Source organism: Castor canadensis, chromosome 6 (assembly GCF_047511655.1).
Source record: "Castor canadensis chromosome 6, mCasCan1.hap1v2, whole genome shotgun sequence".
Taxonomy (NCBI): Eukaryota; Metazoa; Chordata; class Mammalia; order Rodentia; family Castoridae; genus Castor; species Castor canadensis.
Genome location: NC_133391.1, coordinates 130,907,460 through 130,919,686, shown reverse-complemented (window position 1 = coordinate 130,919,686; position 12,227 = coordinate 130,907,460). Strand labels below are relative to the sequence as shown.

The following is a 12,227-nucleotide window of genomic DNA, read 5'->3' as shown; positions in this document are numbered from 1 at the left end:
AAGGTGTACAGTTATTTGGAAAAATCAACCTGCCTATACTTTAAACAAAAGTAGGGGCAGAGGCTATAGCCCTCATTTTTCCCTTCCTGCCATCCAATACACCTATACCTCAGAGCTCTGAGCTACCAGTGGACTCCCATGGGAGGCCTTGTTGGCCTCCTCTTCCTTCTTTTTTAATCTTCTTTCAATTAATCGCCAGACTTTCAGAAAACTTTCTTATGAGTCTAAAAAGAAAAGAAAGACTGTGCTTTGATGTTTGTGACTCAGATGGCCTTCTAAAGTGCAAGATCCTGACTAGGGTCTCCTCTGAGAGGGCTGCTGACTACTTTGGTTCTTGTCCTCACGCTAGTTGGCAACCCTGAGCCAGCCTGCAGGCCAGTCCATTTCTCTTTCTCTTCACCTCTTCTCAGCCATTTAAAGGGTTGGCGATCTGCCTGGCATAAAGAGCAGTCACTTGTAGTAAGTGAGGAAAGACAGTGGCCACATGCATTTTACCTTTTCTCTTTGGTTTCCTGTTATTCTGGACACATGGAGGAATATCATTGGTAGATGACATTTACTTCATGCTTACCATACACAGGTATAGTACCAGATACTGGGGACACACTAGTTCATTGAATCAGCCCAGTACTCCCACAAAGTTGGTTCTTTTATTAGACGAAAACAATTGAGTTCTGAGAAGATTAATTTATGTGACCAAATATGCAATTGGCATAGAAGGAGGGAGTAGGGATTTAAATCTAGACAGTCTGAGTCAAGAGGCCACCTTGCCTCTCCCAGGTGCGAATTGGAAGTAGGGCTAATCACTTGTCCTATCATTTACACTTGTGTTTCTGTCTGCATGTGGTTCCCACTGTGCCTGAGGTTTGTTCATGAGATTCCAAATGAAAGAAACAACCACCTATGGCTACCAGAACAATGCTCCTGTCCCTCAAAAAAAAAAAAAAAAAAAAGAAGCTATCCATCTACCTGCTCCCCAAAACCCATGTGAATATGAACATGGCACCTTACATGACAAAAGGCGTTTTTCAGATGTGATTAAGTAAAGTGCTGAGCTGGGGATTATCCTGGATTATTGGGGTGGAAACAATACCAATGTGGTCCTCAAGGCATGAGTGAGGAAGGGAGTGGGTTCCCACGGATCCTGAACTTGGCCATTGCCAAGTTATAAACAGGCAATGGCTGCTGAGTTATACACTTTTCAAAGCATTCAGTCCTTTTGAAAAACCTTGTACAACTTCTTTGCATTTAATATTTCAGAATCCTCTTGAGTTTGCCTTGTATCTCCTAGCAGAGACCTGCTAAGATCTAAATGTGAATGCTGGAAAATAATATATAGTCACTAATATAATATAGGAGTGCTTGTCAAAAAGATGTCTTCAAATACTAGAGACACACGTGGCACACATAATTAAAGGGAACTGCCCATTTGCTTACAACTTGCATTATGATTTGGAGCAAGCACTGGAGACTTAGAAACATTTTCATTTCTCTGAAATACCTGTTTTGTATTATTGTGGAGTTACTAAATTCTAAGAAGTTCTCGGGAACTCTACACTAGCCAGTTGAAAGAATCAGAGCACACTTGTGTGGACCCCACATGGGGGTGTCAAGAAGTCACTAGAAAGAAGCCAATTTCATTAATCTGTTTTCTGTTCCTCATTTTATTATTCTAGCTAAGGGCATGGAATGTACTGTTAGATTGAATAAATGTATATGTTAGTTAGATACAGAGGTACAATATGCTTCTATTTTTGTGATTTCCAGGAATGTATTGGGATGAGATTGTTCAAATAATTTAGTCAATATAAGAGTTCAGAAGATTCATCATCACTCTAGGTATCTAAGCTTTTGGAGTTGTCTTCACTTAAACAACTAAAAGGTCAATGTTAATTTTGTTTAGACCTTTAACTTCAAATTCAAGAATTGCATGTAGTGTCAACCTATTTTATAGAATTCCCTTGGAATTCATTTTCTTTCTCAATTTGAAGAGCTCAATCTGTTTTATTTAAATTTAAGCCTAGAAATGATGAGTTAATTATTTCTTAGTTTTATTAGATTGGATTTTTAAAAAAAGGTCCTTTAAAAAATTTTTATTTTATCATTTTTGCATTTACTTACATGTGTATACATTATTTAGTCCACCACCCCACTCCAGTATATTTGGAATTTTTATGACTACTCCTGTTAGTCTTTCTAGAATGATTGTACTTGAGTCTTTCTTTATATAACTTTTCTTTATTTCCTGAAATAAATATCACTCAACTATGCTACACTTTCAGTTTTGGCAAAGTATAAGGAATTAATAACAAAGGAATTAGTGAAAAAGCTGCAGATTTTCCTTTGGAAGAGGATGAATTACCCAAGTTATCTCACCCCAAGTCCTGTTAGACTCATATTAAGTTACTGAAGTGTGGTTCCTGGAATGGCTTGATATTTCATCACATGTTAAAGCATGTGTTTTCTTTCTAAAGCTGCAAGCCTTAATATTGCTCGGTCTGGAAATAAAAATTTCAAATGTCAAAAATTTCTCACATTGTATTTTCAAAGAGCACATTTTCCACCAATGTGAGTGGTTGCAATTTTAAAAATTCCAAGTGAATGTTCACTTTCAACTGAAATTCTCTTCTGTATGTCTAGTGGATTCATGGGAAGCACATGCCTTCCCCAGTCTCCTTCCCGCAGATCCTTATCTAAAAGTCTGTAGATTGTGCTCCAGTAACAACACATCCAATGTGAAATGTTTGACGATGTGCGTTATCATGGCAATCAGTAAGATCTCCTCCTGCTCCATTGCTCTCAAGTCTCCAAAGATGAAGCAGCTGGCCCATGCTGGCCATACAGAGCCCATCCCTCTCTTGAGCAGGACACTAAGTGCTGCTCTACTCAGATGACATTAGCCCTTCAGCTGCTGCTTTCTTCTCTTTTTTGGAGACAATGCCTCTTTCTCAGCCCAGTGGTATCTGCTCTCTCTGCTGTGCAGTGTGAACAGAAAGGATTTTGGATTTCATTTATTTCATGGACTAGCTTTCTCAGTAAACCATTTTCCAAATCATACTTTGTTACCCACATCATTTACTGATCTTAAATCATCTCTGCTTTACCTTGTTTAAAAAACCTCTGGACATTACCTCATTTAAAAAAATTATGTGCATAAAATTGCTACATCCATAACAAAGAAGATTAATATTTTCTTCAAAGTGCAACTCACCTCCTTTTAGAAGCCTTCTGATAGTATTGTCTAGAAGTTACAACCCTGGTCCTCTGTTGGTTATTTATAATTTATCACTGCCTTAGATTCCCTCTAACTTTGTTTGGAATAAGGTGCCTGGTCCTCTAGGAGTTGTTAGAATCTCCTTATTAGATCACATTCAAGAGATTCAGGGTTGCTTTATGAATATAGAGTACCTGGTCACATGAAAAAGGGATACTCCCCCACCCCTGCTCCTGTACCAACAATCACCAGCAAAACTATAAAGTACTTGGTTTTTTTCAGAGGTGTTTCCTGTAACATCACTTGTATAGTTGTCTTCATTTTAATTTAATTATTTTTGTGGTATTGGGGGTTGAACTCAGGGCCCTATGCTTGCTAGGGAGGTGCTCTACCACTTGAGCCACTCCACCAGCTCTTAATTTAATTTTTATCTATTTAAGTCTTGTAGTCCTATCCAGACCAGTTTGGTGAGAACAGGTGCATCGTCTAACACTCTTTGGCATCTTTAATCTTCTTAGTATAGAGCATATTAATCATGATTAATGAAACTATGATCATCAAGTCAAAGAAACATACTGCATCCCACCCCACCCCAGCACCTTTGTGCCGTGATTTTTAATGGATTAATGTACCCCACTTGCCTGAGTTACAGATTGCCTTTCTGACTGGTTTGAGTTGCTTCCTTCTCTGCCTCTGGTCTGACAGTCTTAGCCATTTACTGTCTAACTGTCTTTCAGGGTTGCAGGAAAGAGGACATGGCCTCTACTCTCTTGCTGTGTTGTGTATATTCTGATTAATGTCAGCCAGAATTCAAATCTGCAACACATTACTCTTCGTCCCGAACCAGCCCTTCAGGGCAGTCACTTAGCTGACTATGTTACTTTCCCTGGGGGGCTGGTCCCTCACCATGAAGAACTTGGGTCTTAATGTTCTGTCCATATGTAATTGCAGTACCTCTGGTAATTTTATTCCTGAACATAACTGTATAAATGATACTCTGGGGAATCTGCTAGGCCAAATCCAGCCTGCCATCTATTTTATAAAGAAAAAAAATATGGCAATATAACCACATTCACTTACTTGCATATTTTCTATGGCTGTTTTCATGCTAGTGACAAAGTAGTTGTGACAGAGACTCCATCTGAGTGGCTCACAGAGTATATGTAGTGTGGAGAAAAGGAGTCACAAAGTTAAAATACTATGTTAGTGTCTACCTTTCTTTGCTCACCCCTGCCTATAAAATTGCCAGGAAAATCTTCTCTTGCTACAATATAGCCATGAAGGAGATAGGAGTGGGAACCTGAATCCTACCTGCTCTGTGTCTCCCTCACCAGATACTAGGCAACATGACCTGTGCGTGATTACAAAAGCTTCGTTCCCAGTTACCGACAGAACAACCTGGCTTTTAACTTAAAGATTGTCAAATGGCCAATTAGATAAGACTCTCCATTTTTTCAAGCTGTGTTAAGGTATTGTCTAAATAAAATGTTGGTCATCATAACATACTGGTAGATCTGTTGAGAGGATTTAACTAAACCTAAAATCATAAGCTACTTAGACTAGCAGATATGGAATAGGCTGAAATACAAGGCAGGCAACTTAAGGAAGCTGTAGAATCTTCATTACTTATGGTGCTGTTTTTAAAAAATGAGTTGTAGTTCAGACAGTTCTTTTCATATTTAAAGTGGAAATCTTCAAGTTCAATTAATTTTAATGAAGTCTCTCTGCTGATACATATGTTTTGTACACACACACGCACACACACACACACACACACACATATTCCAACTGTACTTATCAACATCTGGAAGCAGTATTGGACAAACCACATGCTTAGTTTTCAGCTTCAAACATTTTTTTGAAAGGAATTTTTTGTAAACATGGAGACTGTGAATAGTTACCAGAAAAGCACACATTTCAATATATTATAATGTCTGAGTTATTACAGAGTTGGATACTTGAAACTCAATTCTAGAGTAATTGGGAACTTAGAAAACAGAGAAAATTAACAGCAAGAATGCAACTATGTTAGAAGGGCTAAATATACTACTATTGCACTCAGTGAAAAACTTCCTTCCTCACTCCCTCCCAACCTCCCTTCCTTTTTTTGTCTTCTTCCTTTCCCTTCCCTTTAAAAATTTTAGCAGCCACCTAGCTAGCATGTATTTCAAAAGATGAGGTTGATTGAGTCTTTGAATAATCAGAAGAATGAAAAAGTTTTATTGACATGCAGAAGACAATTTAAGTCCAGTTTCTCTCCAGGTGTGGTGGTACGTACTTGTCATTGAAGCACTGGGAAGGTTGAGGCAAGAGTGCCATGAGTTTGAGGACATCCTAGAATACATAGTGAGACACTGACTCAAAAAACAACAAAACCCCTTTAGTGCCTCATGTTGAGAAGCATGGAGAAGGAAAGGGAAGAGAGGAAGAAAGGAGAAAAATATGCCTCAAGAAATACAGTACCAACAAAAGGGACAGATGCCTATAAATAGGAGCTGAGAATGAATGGCAAGAAATAGATGATACAGAACTAAGATGATGTGCATGAGGCACACCAGAGTCCATAAATTCACTAATTTATTGATCCAAGTTGTGTTTATTGAACTAATGTTATGTGTATGACACTAGGAAACTTCAAAGGTGAATGAATACTATCCTTGTCCTCCAGGTGCATTTTGGTGACTTGTGAGAAAGTGTGGGCATATGTTTGTAATGTATTTATGATGCAGATCCATATAAATAATACATTAGGACCACAAAAGAAGAGTTTGTCACTTTTCCTTGGAAAGGGAGGGGGAAAGTTTACAAAAGGTTCCCTATAAGAAGCAACACTTGAACTTAACCTTAAAGGTTGGAAGCTTCTTTACAGTTCAATGGAAACATTTAAAATAAGAATAAATAACTTTACTAGCCCCAGGAAGTAGTGATCAAAATGCTGCCTACACCCTTAAATTTTTGTGTTCAATGTAAACTGTGTATGCCTTAGAACTTCACTCAGAGTCTCTGTCTACTCTGTGAACTTTCTTTGATCGCTTGAGCTTTGAAGCATCCTTATATGACTATTAAACCTTGGGCTGTGTCTAGTCAGTGAACTTTCCTTAGATTATACTACTTTTCATTGCACAGTTTCTTTCACTACTGATTATAAATTCCTCAGTGTTCTTGAAACACTTCTCCAGTATATTCTGGCATAAAGCACTGAATTCATAATTTCATAATTTTGAAATTAGTGAATAAATATGGCAAAGTCCTAGTCACCCCAAGAATTTTCCAAAAAATGCAATACTCATACCAAGGTCCTTCCTTTTTTTCACAGTAAAAATGATAGCAAAGTTTATTACAAAAGGTATTTGTCATGGCAGGATAAAAGTAGGGAGAAATGGGGGGAAAAGGGAGAAACATTTCCTGTTATCCATGCAGGAGGTAGGAGTAAAGATTCTAAGCCTTCCTTAGTATGGAATTTTTTTTTTTTTCATTTTTCTTTTATTATTCATATGTGCATACAAGGCTTGGTTTATTTCTCCCCCCTGCCCCCACCCCCTCCCTTACCACCCACTCCACCCCCTCCCGCTCCCCCCCTCAATACCCAGCAGAAACTATTTTGCCCTTATCTCTAGTATGGAATTTTTTAATTGTATCTAGGACACAGTCCAACCTTTTTCCTAGGACTATTTTGTCTCACTATTGAAAAACAGCAAATTTACCTGCTTGGTAAAGAAGAGTATAGGAACTGGTCTTGAATTAGTTATGCTTTCAGAAATACATTGCTTGTGGTTGGGAAATAACTGTTGGGAGAATTGCGATACAACACTAGCCTTCAGTTGCTACTTAGGATGCATCATCCAGGGACAGAATCATTTACTGTGTTGTGGAATTTATCTGAGAAATGTGCTTCAGCACATCCCATTTTCGAAGGAAGATAGATGGTTCAAGTGTCCAACCTCCTTTCCTGCCCTTGGGTCTGTAATGTGGTTTAGATTTTGGGTTCTTTAGAACTGTGATTCCTCCAGTTGACTGTACATTTGGACCACTAGTCCTCACCATGCACCTACTAAATCAGAATTTCTGAGCCCAGGGCCAGGGACTATATATTTGTATAAGGTTCTCTAAGAAATTTGATTGATAAGCCAGGCTGGTGAACCACTGGTGAGTAATATGTCATTTGTATTATTTGAATATATGACATTAACTATAAATTCAAAGTTGTAAGACGGGCTTTTTCCTGATTAAACTCATCCATCAATCAGTCAACATTGATGGACGGGAGAATATCCAAAAACCTGAGGTTTAAATTTGTTTGCTTTTTGGGGTTCATACTTCACTTAATGTTGTAGAGTTCTGTAGCTCACTCTCTTGTAAGTTCACCTTTTCTATTCCATAAACCTTCTGTAGGTGGGGAGATATGTCTTTTCTGTAATTTAGAATGTAGGTCAGAGTGTGAGAATTACTCACTCTGTGGAATGCATTATAGCATATAAATTCAAGATATTATTATCATTGCCAGTATCCCTAACTACTAGTTACTGAAACACTAGTTCATCCACTTAAGCCAAACTTTTTAATTGAGATTACAAGAAATTTATAATATTATATGAACAGCCATCTTTTTGTTTCTTAAAAAATTTGCTTTTTAATGTTTACTTGGTCAAGTGTACCAAGTACAAAATTGAAACACACAAATGAATAGGTCACACCTGAGAAGAGTGATCTTCTCTGGGTCACTCTCCAGTTCTTGGGGAAAGATTGAGGGCAAAGAACAGGAAGTCCAAGCACAGTAAGCCCACCTTATTCACAGATTTGTTACACAGAGCTTCGATCAGTGTGGTAAAATATTAGATAAATAAATCAAAAGAAATTTCAAAAATACAAATTTTAAATTCCTGCTCCTATATTAAACAGCTCAGTTGATGTGGAGAAGCTCTCAGTCAGTCCTGTGTTACAGTCAGTTGTGTTTAAATCATTGCATGATCTGCTGAGTGTTTCTGCCCTTAATTTTGTGAAACTCTGCCTTCCAAAAAAGCAAATAGTGCCCCCAAAGCAAGATAAAAGTGAATTGCTTAATTGAAGTGATCAAGTGAAAATTTTAGATCTGTCGAAAGGCAGCATGTTTTAGTAGAAGTCAGGAGGTATTATAGGAAAAATGATCCAGGCATCCTCAGCACAGCATTGAACCCTGTATCCTGAGCACTTGCGGTTTTCCTCAGTGGTGGGCTCTGTGGAGTCATGTACCCACCAATACCAAGGGTCTACTGTACGCAAATATGAAACAATTTTAATTTAATGACACGAGATTTACAAGTCTTATAAAATAAAGTGCTTTTACAGATTAATTTTGCTTAAATGCATTTAAAATTCTGTTAATAGACAAAAGAAGTAAGGAAAATCACATTATCTGGAAAGTTTTATCTTAAACAAAAACTGCTCTAGATTGCAGTTTAGAGATTTAAATCACAGGTAGGAGTTTCCCAACTAAGAGGAAAGAGAAGAGATGACTCTCTCCGTGGTAACACTTGATAATGCCTGATAACGCCTACATAGCAATCCAACAGTTCATCTTTCCAGAAAATGCCCTGAGAATACAAATAATCCTCACATCCAAGTAATCAGAAATCACAGCACAGACTGAGATAAATGCCCTAAGATGTAAAGTGGCTGTTAAATCACTACTGGATTCTTAAAACTTTTTAAACATTGTATGTAGACACTGTTATTTTCCAAGATGTTAGCATCCCAGAGACGCTTGAGTGAAGAAGTATTGCTAATCACTGGATATAATTAAGCAGAATTATTATAAAATCTTTCCAAGAACACACCTGACACTGAACTTTATAACTTACAAAGATGCTGAGCTACAGTGTGACCCTTGCACGAGAGAAAAATCCCCACAATCATGGCCAACAGAAATTATTCAAGATATGTTTTATTATGCTAAGAAATAAAAATAAAATTATTCTTGTCAAATTATAGCAGAATGACAATTTGATGTGACAATCTCTCTCTATTTTAAAAATTAGGCATTATCTGAAGGTTTCCTGTTTTATAGATATGAGATTCAATAAATAACATGCTAAGATATGTTTGAGTAGTAGAACTCCACCAGGAGCTGGAAATTTAGGCAACTTATATACAACATCAATGGAATAGTGATGGTTTCATTATATTTTTTTATAAGGGAAACAATTAAAATATGGAAGTACTAAAATTGTGACTGTCGGGAAGTAAAGAAATTCACATGAACTGTTAAGATAATCAGATATATTAGTACATTTTAACATGTAATATTTGATTTCCCTTGTACTTATGTGTATATGAATATTGATCTACATAATTCTTTACAGCTATAAAAGAAGTCAACTAAATAAAATACTTTAATAAGACATAGTTGCTAAATAAATACACTTCTTTGCAGGTTTGTGAAGCTGGCTATTGTTGAGTATTTTAGGAGGAACTAATTTTAAAGCTTGGAATTCTAGTTATTCATTCTGAAGTGATCTTACTCCATATTACTTATTTTCATGCAAGCAAACTTACATTTCTTTGAGCCCTATAATATCAAAATTCCTTCAGTTGATAGAGATCATGATGTGATTAGCTGGAGCAAAGTCCAGGGTATTTGGGTGGAAAGATAGATTTACTGGCTTTTATGCTAAGAAGAGTGGGCTATTTACCTTAATCCTAGTGGATGAGAGCCTAGAAAAAGGCTGTCCTAGCAAAAGGGCAAATATAAGCCTCCAAGCGTGGAAGTCCACTCAGAAGCATTTCCTGTGAACGATAGGAGGACCAGCTTCGTCATATTCCTGCTTACTGATCCACATCTGCTGGAATGTGGATAAGCTGGCCAGGATGGAGCCCCCAATCCAAACAGAATACTTTCGCTCTGGCGGAGCAATGATCTTGATTTTCATGGTGCTAGGTGCCAGGGTGACGATTTCCTTCTGCATCCGGTCAGCAATACCTGGGTACATGGTGCTGCCTCCAGACAGCACAGTGTTGGCATATAGGTCTTTGCGAATATCCACGTCACACTTCATGATGGAGTTGAAGGTTGTCTCATGGATCCCACTGGACTCAATGCCCAGAAAGGAAGGCTGGAAAATGGCTTCAGGGCATCGAAAACGTTCATTCCCAATGGTGATCACCTGCCCATCAGGAAGCTCATAGCTTCTTTCCAGTGATGAAGATGCAGCTGCACTGATCATCTCCTGTTCAAAGTCCAGGGCCACATAGCACAACTTCTCTTTGACATCCCGCACAATCTCCCGCTCAGCTGTGGTGGTGAAGTTATAGCCTCTTTCTGTCAGGATCTTCATGAGGTAGTCAGTCAGGTCTCTGCCTGCCAGATCTAGACGTAGAATGGCATGAGGCAGGGCATAACCTTCATAGATGGGTACAGTGTGAGTGACCCCATCCCCAGAATCCATCACAATACCTGTGGTTCGTCCTGAGGCATAGAGGGACAGCACAGCTTGGATAGCTACATACATGGCAGGTGTGTTGAAGGCTTCAAACATGATCTGAGTCATCTTTTCCCTGTTGATCTTGGGGTTGAGGGGTGCCTCAGTGAGAAGGATGGGATGCTCGTCTGGTGCCACGCGGAGCTCATTGTAGAAAGTGTGGTACCAGATCTTCTCCATATCATCCCAGTTGGTGACAACTCCATGCTCAATAGGATACTTCAGGGTCAAAATGCCCCTCTTGCTCTGGGCCTCATCCCCCACATAGCAGTCCTTCTGACCCATGCCTACCATAACCCCCTGGTGTCGGGGACGCCCTACCATGGAAGGAAACACAGCCCGAGGGGCATCATCACCCCCAAAGCCTGCCTTGCACATCCCTGACCCATTATCCACTACCAAAGCAGACAGCTCGTCTTCAACGATCATATTGGCTGGAATCTTCCAGATGGGTGAGCAGAACTTAAATAGAGTAAATTCTAGACTATGCAAGAGAGAGAATAGGCAGGCGTGAAACACTCTAGAACTACTTTCAGAGAGGAGAGCTTGCACTGTGACCACAGATATTTAAAGGAATACACTGACCCCACCCATGTCCTATCCCACCAGTTCCCAGCATTTCAAAGGTGTTTGAGGTATTAATAATGGTGATGATTGCAGAAATCATTAGTGGACCTTCTTCCATAAAGACAATATAGGCTACCATGTGGCCAAATTGCAGGTTACTATAATTAGGCAACCTACACATGGCTGCCGGCTTGTGGGTCTCCAGATAAGTATAGGATGCAATGGGGGATATAAAGGCAAGATGAAAGAGAGTGAGTGGCAGGGATGGGATGGGGAACACTTCCAGAAGGACCATTCCCTTCTTGGTTGGCCCTCTGGGACCATTTTCTCTACTCCAACTTTAACTTCCCAGTCTTAGTGTATAGTTCTTATGAAAAGTCTGATCCTATACTCTTCACTTTTCCAAGGTTTCCTTTCCCACTGGGTTCCTAATTCCACAGAATGTCATCATGACAGAAGCTGCATTAATGAAAATAATGAGTGCCCAAGGGTGACTAGACAGCTGTAATTATAATTCATTTGTGTCATGCAAAATGTAGATACTTAATAGACTTCAAATCCATCAGAGATAAGTAAAAGCAATAGAGTGATCAATAAAGTTAACCACTGCAGATTTTTGTGATGTAAATTTGTAACAACCAAATTTTATTAAGCACTTACTATGCATAGAAAATTTTCATAGGTTTATTGGGTCAATGTAGACTGCACAAGGCTGAATGCCAACTTTTTTACATGATTTGTTAATTAAAATATGATTATAATTAATTTATTTGCAATAACTTTAGTTACACAACAATGAACAAAAATTAAGAAACTTAAAAATTATATATTTGAACTAATATTTATCTTAAAAATCTCAAAGATTTTTGTCTTTAAGATGCATATACTATTTATAACATGAAATCTCTCTATAGATATTAAAATCTACACAATTAGGATAGTATTACTTTCTCTCCATTTTGAGATATATTACACTTTGACCACTTCATAGG

The 12,227-nt window shown here is 38.3% G+C and overlaps 1 protein-coding gene across 1 annotated transcript; it reads right to left on the bottom strand.

Annotated features, from left to right (window-relative positions):
- Positions 1-6,924: 6,924 nt before the first annotated feature.
- Actbl2 (actin beta like 2) lies at positions 6,925-11,221 on the bottom strand. Its single transcript, XM_074077468.1, has one exon. The coding sequence runs from the start codon at positions 11,095-11,097 to the stop codon at positions 9,964-9,966; it is 1,134 nt and encodes a 377-aa protein (XP_073933569.1). The 5' UTR covers positions 11,098-11,221; the 3' UTR covers positions 6,925-9,963.
- Between the last annotated feature and the right edge of the window lie 1,006 nt (positions 11,222-12,227).

Excerpts from the sequence above, each read along its gene's own strand:
- Actbl2 (XM_074077468.1), bottom strand. The coding sequence starts at position 11,097 with ATGATCGTTGAAGACGAGCTGTCTGCTTTGGTAGTGGATAATGGGTCA.